At 39.7% G+C, this 25,607-nt stretch overlaps 1 protein-coding gene across 1 annotated transcript in view; it reads left to right on the top strand.

Annotated features, from left to right (window-relative positions):
• The window catches only part of FDX1 (ferredoxin 1), a 35,624-nt gene extending 21,935 nt beyond the window's left edge, over positions 1–13,689 (top strand). The window contains exons 3-4 of the mRNA XM_030918795.1: positions 6,755–6,884; positions 12,556–13,689. Coding sequence (XP_030774655.1) covers positions 6,755–6,884; positions 12,556–12,670 — 245 coding nt within the window. The 3' untranslated portion in view covers positions 12,671–13,689. The remainder of the gene's footprint in view (positions 1–6,754; positions 6,885–12,555) is intronic.
• Positions 13,690–25,607: the final 11,918 nt, after the last annotated feature.

Raw genomic sequence — 25,607 nt, 5'->3', positions numbered from 1 at the left:
CTCCTAAGTAGCTGGGACTACAGATGTGCGCCACCACACCCAGCTAATTTTTAACTTTTTTGTAGAAATGGGATTTTGCTATGTTGCCCAGGCTGTTCTCAAACTCCTGTCCTCAAGAGATCCTCATACTGCGGCCTCCCAAAGTGCTGGGATTATAGGCATGAGCCACTATGCCCAGTCTGTACCTTCTAATCCCAGATCAGGGACCCACCCTACACACATGAACACACACACACACACACACATACACACACGAGGAATACCTTAACTCCCTGGACCCACCCTACACAGACACACACAAAACAAAACAAAAAAACAGAGACTCCTTTCTCTGTGTTGCACCCGAGTCTGATAGTGGGAATATATGCATGGGTGATTCTCAGTGCGGAAGATACCATGGTGGATAGGAGCCTGGGAATTCTGTGATGCTGAAGAAAGAAGGCTTAGAAGATGACGCCTAATGACAATGTTATCTACTTTGTTTCTGCGGATAGGCTTTGGCATCTGGGGCTGTGACTCTAGCGTAGTTGGGAGCCATAGGGATGCTCATTATGGCTCTGAACTCTCTGTGTCAAAAGAGATAGAGAATTGGTGGCAGTTCTCATGTTTTAACTGGAAATAAGAAGGCAGTACCAGATCAACTTTATGCAAAATAAGGTGCTGATAAAAGGAATCTACAAAAAACTCTATAACTAACATCATGCTTTATGGTGAAAAATGGAATGTCTTTCCTGTAAAATCGGAGACAAGGCAAGGATGTCTACTTTCACCACTCCTATTTAACATCACACTGGATGTCTTAACCAGTGTATTAAGGCCAGAGAAAGAAAGAAAAGGCACACAGATTGAAAAAATAAAAGTGGTTTTAGATGACATGATTGTTTATGAGGAAAGTCACAAGGAATCTACAAAAAAATTCTTAGAGCTAATAAGTAAGTTTAGCAAGGTCCTAGAATATAAGGTCAACACACACACACACACACACACACACACACACACCAGTTGTATTGCTGTGTACTTAACAGTGAATGTTTGGAAATGAAAACTAAAAAAAAATTCCATTTATAACAGCTTCCTAAATGAAAATTTTAGGTTTAAATCTAACAATATGTTTATGGAAAAGCGAAGAAACTAGAATAGCCAAAACAATTTTAAAAGAAGAATAAAGTTAGAAGAAGCACAGTACAGGTCTTAAGACTTACAATGACACCACAGTGATGAAGATGGTATAATATCAGCAGAGAGACAAGCAAACATGTAGATCAGTGAAACAGAATAAAGGGTTCAGTGACAGACCCATAAAAGATGGGCAGTTTTTTTGGTAACAGCTTTATTGAGGTATCATTCAAATACCAAACAAGTCACCTATTTAAAGTATACAGTGAATTTTTTTTAGTATATTCAGAGTTGTGCAACATCACCTTAAAACATTTTCATCACTTCAAAAGGAAACCCCATCCTCTTTAGCTAGCACCTCTCAATGCCCCATTTCCCTAGCCCTAAGCAGCCACTACTTTCCGTACCTATAGATTTGCCTATTCTGGACATTTCACATCAATGGAATCATATAATATGTGGTCCTTTGTGAGCGACTTCCACTTAACATAATGTTTTCAATGTTCATCTTGTGTTTTAGTTTGTATACTTCATTCCTTTTTGCGGCCAAATAATATTTCATTTTATGGATGTGTACCACATTTTCTTTATCTCTTTAGCACTTGAGAGATATTTGGGTTGTTTCCACCTCTTGGCAGTGGCCAATTGGTTTTTGACAGAGGTGCAAAACAATTAGTGAAGAAAGAGTATTCTTTTCAACAGGTGATGCTGAATCAATTGGATATTCATGTGGGAAAAAAAGGAGCATCAACCTAAACCTCATAAATCTTATAAAAACAGTGATGCAAAATTGACTTAGATCTAAATGTAGAACTTAGAACTCTAAATTCCTCAAAGAAAGAACAAAGAAAAATCTTTAGGACCGGTGGGTAGGTAGGCAGAGAATTAGACATGACTAGAAGAGCACAATTTTTTCTTACATATAAGAAAAAATATATAAATTAGACTCCATCAAAATTAAAAACTTTTGTTCTTCCAAAGACACTGTTAAGGAAGTGAAAAGACAAACTACAGACTGGGAGAAAATACTTGTAAATCACATATCCAGTGAAAGGACTTGTATCCCGAATATGTAAAACGCTCTCAAAACTTAACAGTAAGAAACAACCCAGTTAAAAAATGGGCAAAAGATATGAACAGACGCTTCACCAAGGAGAATGTAGAGATGGCAGATAAGCTCATAAAAAGATAATTGAGGGGCATCGGGACTGAACTTGCGTGTATGAACGACTCAGTGTTTAGAGTTTTCTTCTAGAGGGACAGGAGACTAATGGTGATGTCATACTCCCAAGTGGCTTTGGAAAAAAAAAAATGAGGCAAAGTTAAAAAAAAAAAGATATTTTACACCTTTAATTTCTTGTAGAGAATGTGAATGAAAGTCACAATGTGACACCACCAGATACCTATTAGAAACAAACCGTGGGACATTCAAACAGTGGAATGCTTCTTAGCAATGAAAGGGAGCAAATTATGGATGCACGCAACACATTGGGTGAATCTCAGAGACATTGTGTTGAGTGAAATAAGGCAGTTTCAGTCATACACTGTATGATTCTATTTATGTGAACATTCTGGAAGACTAAACTGCAGTGATAGAGAACAGATCAGTGGTTGCCAGGGGTTAGGGATGGGGTAGAGTGTGACAGCAAAGCAACAGTAAAAGGGAATGTTTTAGGCTGATGAAGCTGCTCTGTATCCTGAGTGTGGTGGTGGTTACACACGTCTATACATGCATTAAAACTCACAGAACTGGCCGGGTGCAGTGGCTCACGCCTGTAACCCCAACACTTTGGGAGGCTGAGGCAGGCAGATCACCTGAGGTTGGGAGTTCGAGACCAGCCTGGACAATATGGTGAACCCCCGTCTCTGCTAAAAATACAAAAGTTAGCCAGCCATGGTGGCTCACGCCTGTAATCTCAGCTACTCCAGGAGGCGGAGGCAGGAGAATCGCTTGAACCCAGGAGGCGGAGGTTGCCATGAGCTGAGATCATGCCATTGCACTCTAGTCTGGGCAACAAGAGTAGGACTCTGTCTCAAAAAACAAACAAAACAAAACAAAAAACCTCATAGAACTGAACACAGAGACAAGTAGTAATTGGAGGACATAGCTATCATGAAATGGAAGTATTTTATGAGATAAAGAAAACAGAAAAGGAGGAACTTTTTTTTTTCTCTTAATAGTCTCTTGTTCTTCTCAGAGTTTTAAGCTCTTTTTATACCCAAATATTTACCTTATTTTTGCAGGGTTTTTTTCCTCCTAAATACCCTTTTTGGATAGGTGTCTCCAATATTCTCAAAAATTCTTTATTTGTTAATAAACCATATAGGTTAAATCTCAAAACAAACTCTAGAAAATGAATCATCTGTCTTCTTTTTTTTTTTTTGAGACGGAGTCTCGCTCTGTAGCCCGGGCTGGAGTGCAGTGGCCGGATCTTATGAAATTTTGCAAGATTGAAAGTTTCTTTTTACTTTTTTATTTTTTAAATTTTTCTTTGAGCCCTGACCATGGCAAGGACAGAATAGTTCTTAAGTGCTATCCATGGGGTCTTGTAAACCCTTGCTACAGATCGTTTCTGTAGTGATAGTTGTTCTAACACAGTCTGACCATGAGCTTTCTCTGGTTTAGTGTTAGCTCTCTCACATAGGCTGGTTTCATTCTGAGTCTTATAGTTTCTATTATATTTGAACTTCTTCCTAGTACAGAGAATAAGAAAGGATAAATTGTTGACAGGTTTTTGTGGCAGAAAAGGTTCGAAAAGGATCATAAAATAATGAGGGATCATGAATGTGATGTGTTCATTTAAAGAATAAATACGGGACTAGAATGTATAATAGGAACTTAGTGTGTAGACATCAAAAGTTAATCTGTAAATATTCAGCATTTTTCAAATTCTTTTTTTTTTTTTTTGAGACAGAGTCTCGCTTTGTCGCCCAGGCTGGAGTGCAGTAGTGCGATCTTGGCTCACTGCAAGCTCCACCTCCTGGGTTCACGCCATTCTCCTGCCTCAGTCTCCAAGTAGCTGGGACTACAGGCGCGCACCACCACGCCCGGCTAATTTTTTTTTTGTATTTTTAGTAGAGATCAAATTCTTATTAGAATAGTCTCTTCAGCGCTGAGCTTAGCAGCTTAAGCAAGATGTGGAAACAATTGCCAAGGTTCCTGAGCCATGAAAATTTAAATAAGAGAATAGAATAATACCTTTAAGAGAAGGTTAAAAGAATGAAAGCTTCCTAGGGAAGAGAGGGGGAGAATTTGAAACCTATGAAGAGCTAGAACAGGATGGTAACTCTTCATTTCGACTGGCCACTGGTACAAAAAGCAGTGTCCTTTGTTTTTCAGGAGGGATTTGTTGGCATATGAGCCTTTTCTTTCCATTTAATGTATAAGTAAGGTAACTTACATTATTGTATGGCGATACAGTAATGATTAGTTGCCTACAGCACTGGGAAACTTAAGTTGAAGTCCTAACTCATCTCTAACTAGTAGTATGACCTTAGTCCATTTCTTTAACTTCTGGGGCTTAATTCTTAATTCCTCTTACGTTTACAAATAAAGTTCAATTACTCTAAGAGTTTCTGTGACTTCCAGATAATAATAATAATGTTTACCAACACTTACATAGCACATACTATCTGCCAGTCATGGTTGCCAGTATATATATTTATATATATTAAGTATGCAGTCATGTAATTCTTGGAACTACTATGTGAGGTTAGTATAGTTACTCTTGCGGAAACTGAGACATGGAAGGTAAAGTAGCCCAAGGTGACAGGATTGATAAAAAGGGAAGCTGTAGTTGAAGGGAGGAAGTCTGGCTGAAAGCCCATGTTCCTAACTCTTGTACTTCACTATATGGTCTCCCTCTCCCATAATTCTATTATTGCTTTGAATTGGATTTAATAAAAATGAAGATTTAGAGAGGCCTCTCAATGGTTTTATTTTTTTCTTTTTTGTTTTCTTTTTTTTTTTTTTGGAGATGGAGTCTCACTCTGTCGCCCAGGCTGGAGTTCAGCGGTTTGATCTTGGCTCACTGCAATCTCTGCCTGCATCCCAGGTTCAAGCGATTCTTCTGCCTTGGCCTCCCGAGTAGCTGGGATTACAGGTTTGCACCACCATGCCTAGCTAATTTTTGTATTTTTAGTAGAGACAGGGTTTCACTATGTTGGCCAGGCTGGTCTCGAACCTCACATGATCTGCCTGCCTCGGCCTCCCAAAGTGCTGGGATTATAGGAGTGAGCCACCATGCCTAGCCTGTTTTTTTTTTTTTTTTAAACAGTAAAATATGAATAACAAATGCTTAAATTATAAGGAAGGAGCAACTCTAGTTAAAATGATCCATTCAGAGGAAAATCAAGAAGGTTACTAGTTGTTAATAGTGCTTGTGTATATTTGATATAATGTTTAGTTCCAAAAGAGAATATAAATCAAACTGAAGTTACTCTGAGGACTCTATCGTCTTTGAAATTGTACAATGGCTTTAAAAAATCGTGTGAAAACAAACCCGAATCACTGTTTTTAAAGTTAGATTTAACCAGACTGTGATTCTGCACGCCTCTGTTGTCGGGTTCTCCCCTGGGATACTAATATGTTCTGGATGCCATATTTTAAGAAAAGCCCAGCTGGCCTGAGGGATGGGATTTAGAACTGTCTTGTGTAAGAAACTGTGGAAGGACCTAGGGGAAGGACCTGGGGATGCTCAGCTGGGAGAAGGAAGAATAATCTCAAATAAATGAAAAGCTATCCTTTAGAAGGATTAAATTCCATGGGATAGCACTGGACTAGTAGGTGCTAGTTACAGAGTGGCAGACTTTAGCTTGGTGGAAGCCAGCCGAATGCGAAATTGGCTGACTTATGTGGTGTTGGTTTCTTTGTCAGGAGATTTTCAAGCAAAGTCTGAGTAACTCTTAAACATTTAACTTAATTTAGTGGTAGGTTTGATTGCTTTCCAGTTCTTCTTATATACCATAACTTACATTGCTATTATGTCAGTAATTACTGTGTAAGTTTAAAAATGCACACACTTTTATATATATGCATGTCTCAGCTTATTAATTTTTAAGCTCTCTATTAGGACTATGTATTTTCATAGGTATTCCTTCATAGCACCAAGCCAAAACTTTTGTGAAATAATACAACGTGAGGGATTTCAAACTCGTGCGAGTATGTGTGTGCATGCGGCAGGGGATGGAAGGTTGTTGCCCTTATTCTTTTCATTTTCAACTTTCACTTATGTATTCTTTTTTTTTTTTTTTTTGAGACAGAGTCTTACTCTGTCGCCCTGGCTGGAGTGCAACCTCAGCTCACTGTAACCTCTGCCTCCCCCGTTCAAGTAATTCTTCTGCCTCAGCCTCCCTAGTAGCTGGGACTACAAGCATGTGCCACCATGCCTGGCTAATTTTTGTATTTTTAGTAAAGACAGGATTTCACCATATTGGCCAGGCTGGTCTCGAACTCCTGACCTGAAGTGATCTGCCTGCTTTGGCTTCCCCAGTCACTGGGATTACAAGTGTGAACCACTGTGCCTGGCCTCACTTATGTATTCTAACGCTGATTCTAACATTTAGAAACCTTTACTGAACCAGGTTTGAATCATCTGATGTAAAAGGGAGTATGTTCAGTGTTTGTTGCTTTTGTCAGGTGCATGTGAGGGAACCCTGGCTTGTTCAACCTGTCACCTCATCTTTGAAGATCACATATATGAGAAGTTAGATGCAATCACTGATGAGGAGAATGACATGCTCGATCTGGCATATGGACTCACAGACAGGTAAGATTTTTGGACTGCTTCAATTGTACTAATAATCTGGGAACATAGATGTTTTATTATGTTGTCTATGTAAGACCAGACCCGTGAATGTAATAGTATTCTACCAGGTTAAATAACAATCACAGATTTTGAGTATCATATATGTGGCATTTCTCTTTGTTTTCACTGCTATAGTTTAGACCTTATGAAACTTTACAAAAGTAAAAAAAATTAATTGGAAGTATTGGAAGTATAAGTTATAGATCCTAACACCTCTTCTTTAGTCTCTTTTTACTCCAGGAACTAATATTTATTACAGCTGAATGGAGGGGTTAAATTTAATGCTTTTATAGTATTCTTGAAGGACAGGTTTGATAATTGAACACAATTATAGTGGAAAGTTTTACCTATTGAAGAGAACAGAATTTTTAAAGAAACTTAATATATAATAGTAATTATGTTAAAATGAATAGTTCTTTTTCTAAGTGTACCTTAATCAGAGCTTATTCTTGTTATTAACTAATAGGTAGAGTTACTCTTGAAAGTGGTGAGATTTACAGTAGCAAGTGACATCAAGTGATATTTTTTTCTTAAAATATCTAGTCTCAATTGGAGTCAATGAAGGTAGCTAGCTGGTATACTGTTTCAAGGGGTAAGATAATGAGAGCTTATTAATTAAGGTTGGCTTTGTTTAACTCTAGTTTGGTGACCTTAATGACAAATACTTTTTTAAAAATTAAAAATAGTAATAATAGTTTTATTTCAAGTGTATTATATAGCTACAATTTTGTTATATACTTAACATAAACTACCCCATTTAATCCTCACAAAAATTTTCAAGTCATTTGTATTTATTTAGAGAAGGAGAATCATTTTGTTCCTTTTATAGTTCATTTCCCTCTTGGCAGATGTGAGACTGATAACCCTGGGAAGAGAAACTGGTGAAATAGTATCTCTTTGGACACCAAAGCAGAGTGGATTGTGGCTACTGTCTGCCTGTCCCCTCACATCTTCAGTGCCATGTTCTCTATGAGCACCTCCTTTTTTCCCGCTTACCCCGGAAACTAAATCCAATGACTGTATTGGTTTGGTTCTGAGAATTGTGTCTCTTTAAAAGAGAGTTAAATCATAACTAACTGCTTGCCCTTTTATACAGTTACAATTGTAGATGCATGTAATAGATAATTTTCTTTTTTTTTTTTTTTTTTTTTTTTTTTTTGAGACGGAGTCTCGCTCTGTCGCCCAGGCTGGAGTGCAGTGGCCGGATCTCAGCTCACTGCAAGCTTCGCCTCCCGAGTTCACGCCATTCTCCTGCCTCAGCCTCCCGAGTAGCTGGGACTACAGGCGCCCGCCACCTTGCCCGGCTAGTTTTTTGTATTTTTTTTTTAGTAGAGACAGGGTTTCACCGTGTTAGCCAGGATGGTCTCGATCTCCTGACCTCGTGATCCGCCCGTCTCGGCCTCCCAAAGTGCTGGGATTACAGGCTTGAGCCACCGCGCCCGGCGATAATTTTCTAATTGAAAAGAAAGGGAAAAGGGAGAGCTACGGTTAGATACAAAAGGTCTGTAATAAACGTCAGCTAGCAAGAATATTGATGATAAAATTGCCAAGTTTTAGAGCTAAATAATGGAGAGCAAGGAATAGCTTTTATAGTGTTTTATGGCTGGTATTCTTAAGTACACAGCATTTTAGTAGAAATACTTTGTGAGAAACAGTATAATGAGTTTCACAGCTAGCATTTACAAAACAAATTGACATATTTGGAATGGAAAGCATTTTGTTCAAAGCTGGTAACCACAGGTAAACTTATTTTTAGGGCATCAGAAAGTTTCAGAAAAAGAAATAAGGAAATTCAGCCTTTTAGTTCATATACTTACTTTACTTTAAATACTATGTAAATGTTTTTAATTTTTAAGCAAAAACACCATCATTTTATTTTATTTTATTTTTTTGAGACAGAGTCTTGCTTTGTTACCCTTGCTGGAGTGCAGTGGCATGATCTTGGCTCACTGCAACCTCTGCCTCCTGGGTTCAAGCAATTCTCCTGCCTCAGCCTCCCAAGTAGTTAGGATTACAGGTTCCCGCTGCCATGCCTGGCTGATTTTTGTATTTTTAGTAGAGACGGAGTTTCACCATGTTGGCCAGACTGGTCTCGAACTCCTGACCTTGTGATCTGCCCGCCTTGGCCTCCCAAAGTGCTGGGATTACAGGCGTGAGCCACCGTGCCTGGCTTCAATGTTTTATTGGTTGTCCTTACCTTGATTGTTGATGGATGGATGATACATGGACAGCCTCATTGTTTTTTCATACTGGTTACCTCTCTCCCTTTCCCATTAGAGGAGCCGCCATGTCTTATTTTACCATTGTATCTCTAATGCCAGATTCGCAATAGAGGTCACCAACTGCTTGTGGAATTAATAGTTGATGGAAAGGGAGATTCAGGAATTACCTGTGAGTTTACATTGGATGATTGTCATTGCTCCCTGCCACCAGTTTGCATGGATAATCTACACAGAGGCCTCAGATTCCTTATATGTAAGATGAGGATAATAATAGTATCTACCTCACAGTATTGCTGTGTGGAGTTAATGAGGAAGTATATGTGAAGCTCTCAGAACAGTGCTTGGTGGAGAAAGCGTTCATTAAATGATAGTTGTTAGCATCGTAACTACCATCATATCGACCTATCTATTGGGAATTTACTGTAATGCCTAGGCACTTAAATATTATTTCTAACCTTCAGGGTTAGGCAGTACTATCGCCATATTGTAGGTGGGAAAACAAGGTTTAGTTGTCGCGGATTTGCTTAAGGCTGCACAGCTAGTGGGTAACACCCCTGATTTAAATCCAGCTATGTTGGGCCACAAAGGCTTTAGTCTTTTACTGTTTCAAGCTGCTTCTCTGAATTGAAAACAAAACCCTAGATCTAAACTAAACCCAGTACGCAGTATATTTTCACCATCAGGGATATGTGGCAAGAGTGACTGGAGAAAATAACTTCGAGGTTTGCACAGGTGTCAGAATGTTTTGGGACTCAAAAGTGTGAAATCAGGGGAGCCTTGTTGTCTGTTTCCTTCTCTAAAGTATGAGACACTGTCTATATTGGTGGATCTTGGAGCCAGAGACCTTTAAGGAAGCAGAAGAAGTAGGAGAGTGAAGAGATAGTCACGGAGCGCCACTGCCTTATTTTCTAGAGTGAGCAGGAGCTTTTTGTTCCTGTCGCTTTCTGTGTTCCCATAACAGGCTTATTGTTCTTCTGTCACCACACTTCTGGTATCCTGCCGTGTTTCACTGATAACTGTTTCCGTCTCTGTTTCCCTTACTACAGTAACAGTTCCTTGAAGACCAGCATCATCTTGCTATCTGTATATGAATACCAAGAGTAATTAACAGACTCCAGAGCTCACTGCTGTCTTAGTGAATTTGTCCAAATTGGCTTGCCACTTTTTCTCTCTTGCAGACAGAGCTTAATGCACACTTGAGTATTGTGAAGGCTGTTTCCAATTCTACAAATAAAGAACTCTTGGTAGAAGGGATTTTTTTCTATTAGTAATCAGTATTTCTCATGGTTAAGCATACCCCTTTACTCCAAAACTTCCTGGTGGTGCCTCCTTGCTCACCAGTGAAACACAGACCCCGTAACTGATATTCACAGCTGCCTGTGCCTCTGGCTGCCTTTCTGGCCCATCATTCCCCTTGTCCTTGTTTACGCTGTGCAGCAGCCAAGCTAAAACACCCATCTTGCCTTAAATGTGGCTTGAGCTTCTCTGCGCTGTGTTGCCTTTGCCTCACATACTTTTCTCCTTTATCTTTTACTAAATAGTAAATAGTAAATCCTACCTATCCTGCAAAGCCAAACACCACCTCCCATGGCCAGAAGTAAGTGCTTTCTTCTTAGACCTCTCAGAGCCGTTTGGCTTTCTCCCTCGGTGGCATTTGCCACAGTCTCACGTGTTAAGTATCTGAATGTGTCTCATCTCATCCCTTTGATTGAAAGTTTACTCATTAATGCTGGCATTAGCAACCAATCCTCACATCAGTCCTGTGAGGAATTCTCCTACTCATCTTGAAGATTAGGTTAGGAAACCAGTATTTGGTGAGGTTAAGCAAGTTGCCTGTGAACATGGTGTATTAAGTGCTAGGTTCTGCACTGCTGGTCTTTTTGGCTGTAACTCTGATGCTGTCTCTTTAGTGCATCCCAATGCCCAGAAAACAAGAGGTGTTCAACAAGAAAGTGTGGAGTTGAGTTGGTCTTCGTCACTGACGTTTAGTATTATGCCTTTAGGTGCTCCATAAATGCTTGATGAATACATTAATAAAACCAAGACCTGAATATCACATTTCATCAAATCGAAGACATGTCGATTGTAAGATTAACATTTCTTTTTATATGCCACTAAGGAAGAAAAAAGCACTGCTAATTCAAATATGGCACAGTGTTATCACTTAACATATTTTCTGCGTATTGAAAGAGTGATTTAGACTTCTCTATACACAGATTTGAATTATATATCACTGCTAAGAAAAGAAAATGGCTGAGTGCCGTGCCTCTTGCCTATAATCCCAACACTTTGGGAGGCTGAGGCGGATAGATCACTTGACCTCAGTTGAAACCAGCCTAACAACATGGTGAAACCTTGTCTCTACAAAACGTACAAAAATTATTCAAGCGTGGTGGTGTTTGCCTGTATTCCCAACTACTCAGGAGGCTGAGGTGGGAGGATTACCAGAGCCTGGGAGGTAGAGGTTGTAGTGAGCTGAAATCATGCCAGTGCACTCCAGCCTGGGTGACAGAGCCAGACCCTGTCTAAAAACAAAAAAGGAAAATAAACACAAAAGAAAATTAGTAGGAATTCTGCAAAAAAAATAAAAATAAAAATAAAAATAAAAAAATAAAAAAAGAAAAGGAAATTATAGTCCTTCTTAAAATGACAAATATGTATTAATTCCAAATTTATACCCTGCTTTCTTTCTGTATTCTTCATTTTCATTTTGCAGTCTTTTTATACTTATTTTGAAAAGTAGGTAAATTCAACATGTGGAACTTATATGCTTTCCATAACTAAGTTGAAGAGACCCCTATATGAATATTGTCACCAAATTTATAGCTGTGAGATGACCATTACCTGACAGTGTAGCAGTGATTGGAAGATTCCACTGATTTTAAGATGCTTCTTGATTTTCAGAGATGGTAAAAATTTGAGAAAAAATATGCAGTTATAATTGATGACTTAAGTCTACGTATTTATTCCAGATTTCTTTTTTTAAAGGCTTTAAAAAGTGTAGCTTCCTTTTGTAGTCTGTGTAGTTTTAATTATCTAGGAATTGGTTAATCATTTTCTCGGCCTTGCTAATAGCCTCAGTTCCCCACCATTATGCCTTCTGATTGTTTCCTTGCTTGTCAGCTCTTTGACGAAAAAATAGTGGTCTGTGAAACAGTTAATAGATAATAGGAACCACAGGCTAAAATGAAGCTTTAGTACACCAGATTTATTGTATTCATATATACCTTTTGTTACTCTCTAGTTGATAGGGTTGGTTATATCTGTTTTGACATGAAGGAAATTTAAAAGGTTAATAAGTTCCCTGACTGCTTTGGGTAAGAAAACATAAAGACTATCTTAAACAACTGCATTACCTTGTGAATATATATATGTAATAAGAAATCATATCTTCCCCCTTTTCTATACAGGTCACGGTTGGGCTGCCAAATCTGTTTGACAAAATCTATGGACAATATGACTGTTCGAGTGCCTGAAACAGTGGCTGATGCCAGACAGTCCGTTGATGTGGGCAAGACCTCCTGAACTAGAACAAATGGGAATGTTTTCATGGAATTTTACCTATTTTTATAATTATTATTTCTTAAAGTGATTAAATGAGAACATGGATGAGTGGACTTCATATTATGACTAGCTTTTACTATTTTAATTCATGTTATATAACTACAGAATTTTGTCATTCTTGAAAGTATGCAATTTTTATTTTGGTCGTATTACAAAAATGTCAATCAAATATTAAAAAATAGTTAATGTGATAGAAAAACCTTACATATTTTTTTCTTATTTTTGTTTAGCAACTTTAGCAAAATGTTTTCATATAATCTCATCTGTTTACCTAGAAGATAGGTTAAGGAAATATATTATTATTCCTGTTTGATGTGGGTGAAGGCAAAGATCTAACCTGGCTTGTTTAGGGCCATACCACTAATTAGAAAATCTGTACTAGAACCTGTGTCTTATTACTATAAGCCCTGTGTTCAGACTGAAACTGAAGAAATTATGACTATTTATAGCGGTAGTTAAATCTGAATGTGTATGGACAAAAATATTTAATTGCTCAGTAAACTGCTTAACTTCAAAGATAGTTATTAACCTTATAAATAAATATTTCAGAATTTTGATTCTGAAGTCTAAGTCTGAGCATAGAAATTATAACGCTATCAAAGAAGTTTGATCTCTGTTTTGACTAAACTAGAGGAATAACGATTGGATGTGTTTATTCTTTTTTAAGCAGAACGGTTTAACTTTGTACTCTTTGAAAAATAATGCTGATTTATAAATCTCTGCCTATAACAGAATGGAAACCTTATGAATGAATTGTTTTTCTCTGTCCTGAGCTGGAGAAGGGAATGAGCAGGCTGACACATCGCACAGCCCCAGGTGGCGCCATTCTCTCACGCAAGGATGGGGCTGCAGGGTGAGCGGCGTGGACTGCAGTGTGTCAGTCCCAGGAGGGGGGCAGTGGCGAGCACCACAGATTACCATGTATGTGTGGAAGACATTTGTATCCTTATCTTTACTATAAATAAATTCATAAAAGTTAACAAAGGGGTACACAGTATGGTCTTTGGAAATATAATAAAACATCAACTAACTTGGACTAATTGTGAGGAAGAGCAGAACAAATTAGTAGAAAGAAGGTGAATTGTAAGACAATTGAGTTAGCTTCATGTGTATTATTGCAGCTTGATCATTTTTATAAATATTTGTCTAGTGCAGTGCTTGACATACAGCATTGTGTTATGCCCATTGGGGACACAGAGGTGAACAAGACAAGGAATGTCATCAGGGAATTCACCTTTTATTAGGAAAAGATAAAATATGTATGTATGTGCAAATAATTTGCTTGAACTAAACTGACTAGTTCTGCAAAATAAGATTTTAATTCATATGTGAAAAGTGATTAGGAAGAACTTGAAGAATCTGATTTTCATTTGATGCTTAATAACTATTGAGTAGTGTTTGTTTGTTTTGAGACAGGGTCTGACTCTGTCACCCAGGCTGGAGTGCAGTAGTATGATCTCAACTCACTGCAACTTCTGCCTCCCAGGTTCAAGCAATTCTTGTGCCTCAGCCTGCCGAGTAGCTGGGACTGCAGGCACAGGTCACCACGCCTGGCTGATTTTTGTATTTTTTGTAGGGATGAGGTTTTGCCACGTTGCCCAGGCTGGTCTTGAACTTTTGAGCTCAAGTGACCCACCCACCTCAAATCCAAAATGCTGGGATTACAGGTGTGAGCCACTGCGCTTGGCTATTAACTATTGAATGCTTTCTATATGGAGAGTGCTTATCTTAATTTTCTGTAGCTATAATAGAATACCACAGACTGGGTAATTTATAAAGAAAAGAGATTTATTTGGATCATGGTTCTGGAGGCTGGAAGGCCCAAGAGCATGTCACCAGCATCTGCTTGGCATCTGGTGACAGCCTTCTTGCTGCATCATTACATGGTGGAAGGGCAAGAAAATGCGAGTGAGAGCAAGAGGGCAAAATGATTATCCTTTTATCAGGAGCCCACTCCTGATATAACCCGCACCTGAGATATCGGCATTAATCCATTCATGAGGGCTGTGCTCTTAAGAGAGATCACCTCTTAAAGGACCCACCTTACAATGCCATTACACTGGCAATTAAATTTCAACATGAGTTTTGGAGGGGACATTCAAACCATAGCAGTGCTATAATTTTAAAGTACTTCAAAGCCAATTTATTCTCTTGATTAGCTTCAGTATTCTCGTCTTTGTGTGTGGATTACTTAAACTCTCCTTCCAGAGCTACTTTAATGATTATATTCAACCAAAGTGCTCTAAAATTTAGAGTATAAATTGTCTTATATTTCAAATTAGACAAGTTCAAATAAATGAAGTTTGTGTTATTAGATAAAACCTAAAATTATTAAATGGAGGATATAATCTATAATTGGTTTATACAAAGGTGATTTTTCAGTTTGAAAAATCATTCTATGTTTGATGTATGTGTATTGTAGGTAAATATGTTGGTTTATCTGTTGCTGCAAAACAAATTACCCCAAAACTTAGTGGCTTAAAACAAGAAACTTGTGTTATTTCAGACAGTTCCTATGAGTCAGGAATTCAGAGTACAGAGCAGGGATGGCTTGTCTCTGCTCCACAATGTATGGGTCTTAAGCTGGATGACTCAAAGGCCAGGTTCTGGAATCATCTTCAGGCATATTCTTCATGTGACTGGTGTCTGCTGTTGGCATCAGCTGGGGCGTCTAGGAGAAGATACTGGCTGGAACACCCACACGTGGCTTCTCTGTGTGGCCTGGACTTCCTCACAACCTGGCGCCTGGGTTCTAAGGACAGGCATCCTCAGAGGAGCGTGCATGCCAGGCAAAACTGGATCCTCTTTATGAGCTAGTTGTGGAAGTGACAGAGTATCACTCCCAACTATTCTTTTCATTAGAAGTGAAGCACTAAGTCTGGCCCATCATCGGAAGGGATGAGTTTCCAAGTATTTGGAGATACCAGAGTAACTGTTAACTTATTGATAAGCCCCTTATCTCCTGTGAATATTGACCTTTTAACTAACAATGTTCTAAACTTAAGAGGAGCTAGCTTTTTCTCTTATATTTGAAAGATTCTTGTGTCTGCTTTATTATGATGGCTCACTTGTTTTATTCTGTAACTCCCAACATTTTGCTTCTTGACTATTGATTTAAATGAAAGGAAAAAATAGTGGGCTCCCTTTCAATGCTGTATAATTTTTTTTTAAACTTTTCATAGTCATTTTTCTACCAAGAAAGGCATCTTCCTTTGGTATAGAGTTCTATGTAATTATTGGTTATGTGCTGATACTTAATATTGTATTTGGCTTTCACAGATAAAGCCAACCTATAATTAAGTAATTCAGAACCACTGAATTTCTTAAGTGAACCATTCTAAGGAATTCTAAAACCTTTTGCCTTTAACTGTGAAAATATTTCTAATATGTCTATTTTTTCTGTCTCAAAGGACAGCTTTCCTATTTTCTAACTAGCTATTTAAGTATCATATGATGATCTATGTGGTAACTGTAGTGGTCATTCAGCAGTTACTAGAATGATTATATTTACCTGAAAAGTTGTTTTCTAAGAGAGACTTCAACTATTCATATATTTTCCCATCTTTTCTTTTTCACAAGTCAATTGTTTTTCCTTCTTTAAACTACGTGAAATTTTGTGGTAAGCCACATTTTAGATCAGAATTTGTCAGATGGCTTTCTTATTTATAGCACAACTTAATTGTTCTATTACCCCCTAAAATAGGAATAATGTTGTATTTTACATTACTAAAACTTTTATAAAGCGTAAATAAACAACAGTAAGACATTCATACGTTACATATAAACTTTGTTTTCTATTAGAGAAATATTGAGAGTAGAAATACGACTTTGGTTAGGCAATGACAGGATTCTTTTAATGTGTCAATATGCCACGCGATATCAGGTTATTTTTAACGGATTTTTTTCTGTTTATAATTTCTAGAATCTGAAAAATTAGAAAACCAGCTGGCAGGAGGAAGGCATGATCAGTAGCAGACACAGATACATGTGGCTGCAATAGAACAGAAATGGGGAGTTAAAGGATAATTTACATCTACCAGAAGCAGCTTCCGAGGGGAGTTGATAGAAAGGATCTCGGCCAAGCGTGGAGGCTCACGCCTGTAATCCCAGCACTTTGGGAGGCCAAGGTGGGCGGATCATGAGGTCAAGAGATCGAGACCCTCCTGGCCAACATGGTGAAACCTCGTCTCTACTGAAAATACAAAAAAATTAGCTGGGCGTGGTGGTGCGCACCTGTAGTCCCAGCTACTTGGGAGGCTAAGGCAGGAGAATTGCTTGAATCCAGGACATGGAGGTTGCAGTGAACTGAGACTGCCCTCTGCACTCCAGCCCGGCGACAGAGTGAGACTCAGTCCCAAAAAAAAAAAAAAAAAAAAAAAAAAAAGAAAGGATCTCACGATGAGGGGCATCACTGCTGCAGTGACTGTTAGTAGTAAACTGTCTAATAAAGGTCTCTTTCCTTTTTCCCTTGACTCCCATTTGCTTATTATCTAAGATATTATTTGTCATTTAATTTTTAGACTGGATTTGATAGTAATATAAAATTAAGCAGAGCCTTTTGCCTTTGTGGCTCCCTTGCTTACTAGCCATTTCTGAAATCATCAGCACTCAGCTTGGTTTACCTCACTCTCTTGTCTGTCCCATTACTCTGCTTCAGGCCGCCCTTTAGAGCATTTCCTACGTCTGGCATATGTAGCACTTACTCCATCTAGCCGTTAGCACACCAGCGGTTTTCATCATCAGTTTTTCCCTGAGAGAACAGCACCTCCTTTTTTTTCTTCTTCTTCTTTTTTTTTTTGAGACAGAGTCTTGCTCTCTTGCCCAGGCTAGAATGCAGTGGCATGATCTCTGCTTACTACAACCTCTGCCCCACTTGTTTCAAGCGATTCTCGGGCCTCAGCCTCCCAAGTAGCTGGGACTACAGGTGCACACCACCAAACCTGGGTCATTTTTTGTATTTTTAGTAGAGACAGGGTTTCACCATGTTGGCCAGGCTGGTCTCGAACTCTTGACCTCAAGTGATCCACCTGCCTCGGCCTCCCAAAGTACTGGGATTACAGGCCTGAGCCAGCACTTAATATTTTTAAGAATAAGGACTCTCTTGTGTTCAATTTTATAACTGCGATGTCTATGATAGTATTTAGCCCACAGTAGGTGTATAGTAAGTGTATGAATTAATCGAATCCTGGTCTTACAAGGAATCTGCTTTTAGCATTTGGCTCTGTGGCAGTCACTTGTTATGGACGGGACTACATAAGCTCAATACAGACCAATATACTGAGCCTGCATCCTAATTAACTTAACAGGAGTCAGGTTACATAGGAATTTTTTTTGAAAAATGAGGTAATTTCCACTGCATTGAAAAGGACAGTGTTCAACTCATCAACTTTTTTTTTTTTTTTAAACATATCTTGAAGGAAACTGCCTTCAGATGAGCTGAATACAGAGGTCCCTCTGCTAGTTTTGATCTTGTAGGTCAGTGGTTCGGAGGCATGCGTGCTGAAGGTCCTATAGGTGGCACATGGACTCCACCTCCCTGTATCATGTGGTTCTGTCATGATCATGCCTCCAGATGAGTGCTCGTCCATCACTCGGAAGCACCTGGCCTCATGCATTTCTGATAGCCCTTGGTGACGTCTTACCAGCCTTAGGCTTCCCATGGATTCTAATGAGGATTCCACAGAATATTCTCCCCAAGCCAGCAAGCCAAAGACTGAGAATTACAGAAAAACACTTTTCTTAGTATTTTTAAATTTTAACCTTTTTCTTTGATACAGCTTTATTTGTTTCTTATCTGAACTCTAAGGACTGAATGAGCCTCAAAGAGATAGCAAAGTCAGCTCTTTTACGTATTAGGGGAAAAGCATCAAATTTATCATTTGAAGACCTGGATACTGTTTACAAATTATCTGAAAATTGGAAATGAAGAACTGCATGTCTCTTCCAAGTTGTATATAGAGGACTGTCTAACTGGGTCACTGAAGGATCACTTGATGTTTTGTTAGGATGGGGGTTAGCAAACTGTCGTAATATAGTTTTATGGGAACACAACCATGCTCATTCATTCCTTATTGTCAATAGGTGCTTTCATACTACAGCGGCAACGTTGAAGAGTTGTGACAATGACCATATGGCCTACCAGGCCTAGAATATTTGCTGTCTGGCTCTACGCAGATTAAGTTTGCTGACGCCTGTGCTGGGGACAGTAACTTTGACTTACTGCGTACTATTGATTAGTACCCAAACTCTGTAAAGTTAGATGTTAACTTAGAAAAAGTTGATAAGTTGCAAAAAAATTTCTCTTTGGTAGGGAAGGTAACTCCAAGAGTTAACGGTTTTCTTGCCTTGAAGGGCGTTATCCAGTTTTGTATCTATCTATGCAGTCTTATTTCCCATCGACATTCTTTTTTTCCATTGAGTGCCTGTGTCAGTTTCTCATATCCTTCTTTGAGCCACCCTTTGTCATTCGGCAGGTCCCTTCATTAATGAATTAAAGAAATCTTAGACACACACTCACTGTATATTCCTATGAGAGTCTTTATTGCATGGAGAATTATACGGTGTCTCCTTGAGGCTTGGCAGTGCCTCTTGAATGTAGTCATTTATCCCTCTTGGGCCTCAGGTAACTCCTCTGTTAAGTGGAAATCATTATACCCAGTATCTTAGCCAAATTACTGTCTCACCCAAATAATAACTGGACATAGTTTTGTAATTAAGTTAAAAGATGTTATGTTTATGAAACAGTTTTGTTAACTGCAAAGCACTGTTTGATGGTTGGATATTGCTTCTTGAAAAAATACAGATCTTAGATATTAAAGAATATGTAGAAGCCTGTTAGGTGTGAATTATAAACAGATATTTGATTATTTGACTTCTCCATTCAGAATAGTTATTTTTAAAAAGCAAACATGTAAAGGTCTTTCTACTCTTAAGCCTAACCACTCATCTGATGAGTGTACCGAAAATAGAAGTGGTTTATTGAAATATGTCAGAGAAATATTCTACTGATAACCACCCATACATGAAATCTTTAAGTAGTAGTTATGAGTTGGAAATTTCTAGGTTGTAATCAGAAAAGGGAGCAAATGACAGAATACAGCTGTGCATTGTTTGGAAGTGGGCTGGAAAGAATTCATTGCCTCTTTAATTGAAAAAAAGTAAGGAGTGATACTAATCAGAGTAAAAGAAGGGAAGTACAGCTAAAAATGGAACTATAAATTGTTTTCTTTTTAGAACAACATCAGTTCTTTGAAACCCATACAGTTCCTTATAATATTCCAAAACTGCCATATGGAAACCTGTTTAGAAAGGAATAATAGCACTCTACCCTACTCCCCAGCCACTAAATTAAAACATACATGAAAATTTAATGTGTTTTTTAAATCAAGCTCAGAAAAAAATTTTTTTTTTTACATATTTTTTGACAGTCTGATCTAATTTTTTGAAGTATGAACATTGGGTAGATCTTGTGCAGTAGATAAACCATTCTTTTTTATTTTATTTTGTTTTTTTTATTATTTTTGAGATGGAGTCTTGCTCTGTTACCCAGGCTAGAGTGCAGTGGCACAATCTCGGCTCACTGCAACCCCCGACGCCCAGGTTCAAGCACTTCTCCTGCCTCAGCCTCCTGAGTAGCTGGGATTACAGGTGCGCACCAGCACACCCAGCTACTTTTTTTTTTTTTTTTTAAGTAGAGACGTGGTTTCACCATGTTGGCTAGGCTGGCCTCGAACTCCTGACCTCAGGTGATCCACCTGCCTTGGCCTCCCAGCTCATGCTGATATTCCAGGCACGAACCACCACGCCCAGCCAAGAAACCATTCTTTGAGCACAAGCAAATATACTTTGGAGAAAATTTTAATAATCCTGGCAGGGCTACATTCAGCATAATTCTGTTGTGGGGTGAGGCAGCATGCTCTGGCTGCTCAGTGAGCTATGTTTTTTTGTGTTTTGCTTTTTTTTTTTTTTTTTTTTTTTGAGACAGTCTCACTCTGTCACCCAGGCTGGAGTGCAGTGGCGCGATCTCAGGTGATCTCGGCTCACTGCAAGCTCCGCCTCCCGGGTTCACCCCATTCTCCTGCCTCAGCCTCCCCGAGTAGCTAGGGCTACAGGCACCCACCACCACGCCCAGCTAATTTTTTTGTATTTTTAGTAGAGACAGGGTCTCACCGTGTTAGCCAGGATGGTCTTGATCTCCTGACCTTGTGATCCACCTGCCTGGGCCTCCCAGAGTGCTGGGATTACAGGCTTGAGCCACAGCTCCCGGCCTCAGTGAGCTATGTTCTGTACAACCAAGTGAAATTGCTCAAAAAAAAGATTCTCGTGTTTACAGTAACTTAAAGTGATGCAGTCTACTTAAGATCAGATCTGAGTTACAAAATCAAACGTGATAGCTCCTATGTTCTTTTAAAGTCCAATCTCTTATTCATTGTGCTCCAAATGCCTTGAGTACCTGATGTAGAGTAGGTGGCCAATAAGTATCGGTTGAATTTCTTGAACGAATCTTTTATGAAAAGATCTACTTTGCTCATCTCTGTGCCCCAATAGCAGGAGCTTGAGGAGAAGGATAAAAGCTTGGGTCAGAGCTTTTGATTAATATGTGTGATTATATTAAATGGGTTCACTAAACCAAAAAAAGCAAAGGAAAACAGTTAAACCAAGAATTCTTGAGGTTAAAGTCTTGTGATGATTAAAATCGTCATCCTAAGATCATGATGACAAAGTTTCAAGTATTTTTCTGTCTTGACTGCTTTTGTAAGTTGGTCAAACTCTTTAGTTCTTTTAAGAAGACTTCCAGAATTTACAAAACTGTTGATGTACACAGTGGAGTGGACATACTTTGACCCAGCACCCACCTCCACCAGCCTCTACTTGTTGTGTCCTGAGGGGCACTGCAAAGTGGCTACACTTGTAGGATATAGAGGTTTCTTTTATTGTAGAGGACGAAAGAGAGGTAACCCCGGGAAGCTGACTTTGCTGGCTTTTCTTTCCTCCACCAGGGACTAAAACCTATGTCCAACCATTGTGCCAGCTCTCAGTCAGCCAGCCTGTTACTTTTGGGCAGTACTCAATGCACAGTCTTGGAGCTCTTCTGCAACCCCAGTGAAACCCCATTGTTTGGAGGCCATGGCCTCATCTTGATGTAGTTGAAGTACACACCTCAGAATGCCCGTCATCAGGCTCAGAATCCATGCTGAGTGGCAAGATAACAACTGATCACAAGGTATTAGATTATGAAACGACCTGTTCACACTCTTCTGTCTCCATTATTAGCCAACTTTTTAATGCTACAAGTCCAATTTTGTGGATCAACTACAGCCTTCCAAGAGAAAAGTTGTTTGGAGAGAGAGCAAAGGAAAAACTGAACAGGAAATAAGTAAACCAACAGTCATCACCTAATGCAACTGCATAGAAAAGCTGAAAAATATTTTAAGTGATTTCAAAATGTTTGTAGATATCAAAGAGCCAAACCATCTGGGTGAAACATTCCATAACTCTTCATTCTTTTGTAGGGGCATTAATTTTGAACTGGAAAAATCTCACCCCTGCCCAAGTTAACATATTTTGTACTTAACACCTCATTCAAAAGTCTCAAGTTAAGTTCTAATTAGTAATGAAACTTAGAAGTGCATAGCCATTAGTGTTTTTCTTTCAAGCATTTGTCCAGGAGCCTTGAAAAGGGAGGAATCCCTCCCTGTCCCACTCATGTTTCCTGCCAAAATATTAATTCCATTCTAGCTCCTCCCCTATGCCAGGAAAGTCATGCCCTCCCTGTTCATGTCTTTTTTTATATATTCTATCCAGCTGCTCTACCTTCTGCACTAATTCTCCTGGGTGCTCTGCCTAGCCTCTCTCCTTACCTGAGTCTATGCTTTTCTCTGTCCTCTCCTTCAGGTAGTGCCTACCCTGCCCTCCTTTTCCAAGGTGTCTTCCATGCCTAACCAAATACTAGCCCGGGACAGTTAGCAGGGCAGAGCTTATTGGTAGGACTCCTTAATCTTGAAAGAAATGATGAGTTTGGTCACCTGAAAAACCCAGACTGGAGATGGGGGACTATGATTTGAATGAGGAGGAGACATCCAAGAATGTTTAGGGTCAGTCTCTGAAGATCAGGTCACCTGTAAAGGCCATGAGGGACTGGCAAATGAGATTATGTCCACTTGGGAGGAAGGAGGACCACAGGGGTCAGGAGCTGCTGTTTCACTCTAGCTTGCTATTTTCTTTTTTTTTTTTTTTTTTTTTTTTTTTTTTGAGGCGGAGTCTCGCTCTGTCGCCAAGACTGGAGTGCAGTGGCGCAATCTCGGCTCACTGCAAGCTCCGCCTCCCGGGTTCATGCCATTCTCCTGCCTCAGTCTCCCAAGTAGCTGGGACTACAGGCGACCGCCACCTCGCCCGGCGAGTTTTTTTTTGTATTTTTAGTAGAGACGGGGTTTCACCATGTTAGCCAGGATGGTCTCGATCTCCTGACCTCGTGATCCGCCCATCTCAGCCTCCCAAAGTGCTGGGATTACAGGTTTGAGCCACCGCGCCCGGCCTAGCTTGCTATTTTCAAACAGCAGGGCAGGACACTGTTTCAGAATTTTAGAAGAGAAGCTGGAACCTAATTATTTATTTGTTTGTTTATTTATTTATTTATTTATTTTGAGACAGAGTCTCGCTTTGTTGCCCAGGCTGGAGTACAGTGGCACAATCTCAGCTCACTGCAAGCTCCACCTTCAGGGTTCACACCATTCTCCTGCCTCAGCCTCCTGAGTAGCTGGGACTAAAGGTGCCCGCCACTATGCTCAGATAATTTTTTGTATTTTTAGTAGAGACAGGGCTTCACGGTGTTAGCCAGGATGGTCTTGATCTCCTGACCTCGTGATCCACCCACCTCGGCCTCCCTAAGTGCTGGGATTACAGGTGTGAGCCATGGTTCCTGGCCACCGGAACCTAAATTTTGATGTGAAATCTGATTTTTATTATGTTCGCAAAGATTTTTAAGTAGTTTTAGTTTGTTTTTAATGTTACATGGGACAAATAAAACATCCATGACAGATATAATGGGCTACAACCTCTGGTCTAGAGGATCCCTTGGGAGGGGGTTAGTTAAGGCCTAAATTTTAAAATTTTTATTTATTTTATTTTTTTAATTAGAGACAAAGTCTTGCTGAGTTGCCCAGGCTGGAGTGCAGTGATGCAATCATGACTCACTGCAGCCTTGACCTCCTGGGCTCAAACAATCCTCCCGCCTCAGCCTCCTGAGTAGGTGGGACTACAGACATGTGCCACCATGCCCAGCTAATTTTTGTATTTCTTGTAGAGATGGGGTCTCACTATGTTGTTCAGGCTGGTCTCAAACTCCTGGGCTGAATTGACTTTCCGGTCTCATCTTTGCATAGCGTTGGGATTACAGGTGTGATCCACTGTGCCCAGTCTTAATTCCTAATTATTAGGACTTTGGTTGTACTCAGTGGGCTCTGAAATGTCAACAGGGGTCTTGGGTGAGTTTGAATTTCAAGGAACCTCACACTTGATTATTTACCTCCTAAGGGATTCTCTGGTCTTATGAGGCTGGCCAGACCTGGAGTGAACCCTGTAGGTTGGCCATGGACTGGAACAGACCACCTAATCTCTCTCTAGGTTATATGCCTGATTTTAAGGGGGCCTCTAGGCTACACAGGTTTCTGAAGGATCCATGTCCCCTCCTGTCATCATGTGGAAAGGGCAAGGTGTGTCATCTAAGCTTAAGTTGTCAGGGAATTCTCTCTCCCTCAAAAGCATTTTAAATAATCTCCTGAGTCTTGCTTTAATTGGCCTTCTAAATCTTTAATAAGCCTGCATTAAAGCCATCCTCCATTAGGATGATCAATCTGAAAACAAATTAGATCAATTCCATTAGTCCAAGCCCCTTCGTATAGCATATAAGAGATGGCGAGCCCTGTAGCTTACGTTCTGATAACTCAAGCCTCCTTGTGTTCCCTGAATACATCATGCTGTTTCATAACTCTGCGTTTGCTTAGGCTGAGCTCTGACTGGAGCTGCCTCCTGCTCTGTCTTGGCCCAGCTAACTCTCAGTTATCTTTCAAGATGTCTCTGGGAAGTGTTCTCTGAACTTTCAGCTGGTATTAAATGCCCCCCCAGCGGCCCGGCTTTTTGGGACCGCCCCCCACCCCTGCCGCCCACAGGGTATAGTTACATCTTAGCCTTTGCTGTGTTATAGTATATTGATCCTGGTGGTGGGTGATTGTCTCTGCCAGTAAGCTGTAAGCACATCCTGTGTACCATCCAGCACAGAGCATGGAAGCTGACACTGAGTAGTCAGTCAATACCAAAATATTGGAAAGCAGAGAAAGGGTGCCTTCATGCTACAGGGACAAGCCACGTGAACACTTTAAAAAAAAGGAAGCAGAGTCTAGACACCTCAAACTCAGGAAGGACTTATAGTGTGGGTAAAGAGGCCCAGGCAACATTATTTGTCTCTGGTTTGGACATGCCCTTTGTCTTGGAGCCCGTTAACTGTGTTTTGTACTTACTGACAGTTCAAGTTTTTCTCGTTTTTTTTTTTTTTCGTACTTTGGAAGGGCAGAGACATCTGATCTAATACCATCTGTGACCAAGGGAGGAAAGGTGGGAGGAAGGAAGAGAATATCCGTTCATTCACTTAAACATTTCTCGAGCATCTGCTAGGTGCTGAGGATTCAGCAAGGACAAAACAAATGAATTCCTGCCTTGGCAGCTTCCTCTCCAGTGTGTGGGAATAGAAAATGAATAACAATAGAGAGTGCCTTAGGCGGTGATAAGTGCTACGGAGAATGTAAAGCAGAGAAGAAGGATACAGGTGTTGAGAGTGGGGAGCAAGGAGCTGCAGATTTTGAATGGGGTGGTCTCTGAGGTGGATGCCACAGGAAGGCATGCT

The sequence above is a fragment of the Rhinopithecus roxellana genome, chromosome 15 (assembly GCF_007565055.1).
Source record: "Rhinopithecus roxellana isolate Shanxi Qingling chromosome 15, ASM756505v1, whole genome shotgun sequence".
Lineage (NCBI taxonomy): Eukaryota > Metazoa > Chordata > Mammalia > Primates > Cercopithecidae > Rhinopithecus > Rhinopithecus roxellana.
The sequence above is the reverse complement of the archived record's forward strand: the minus strand, read 5'-3'. Positions and strand labels throughout refer to the sequence as shown.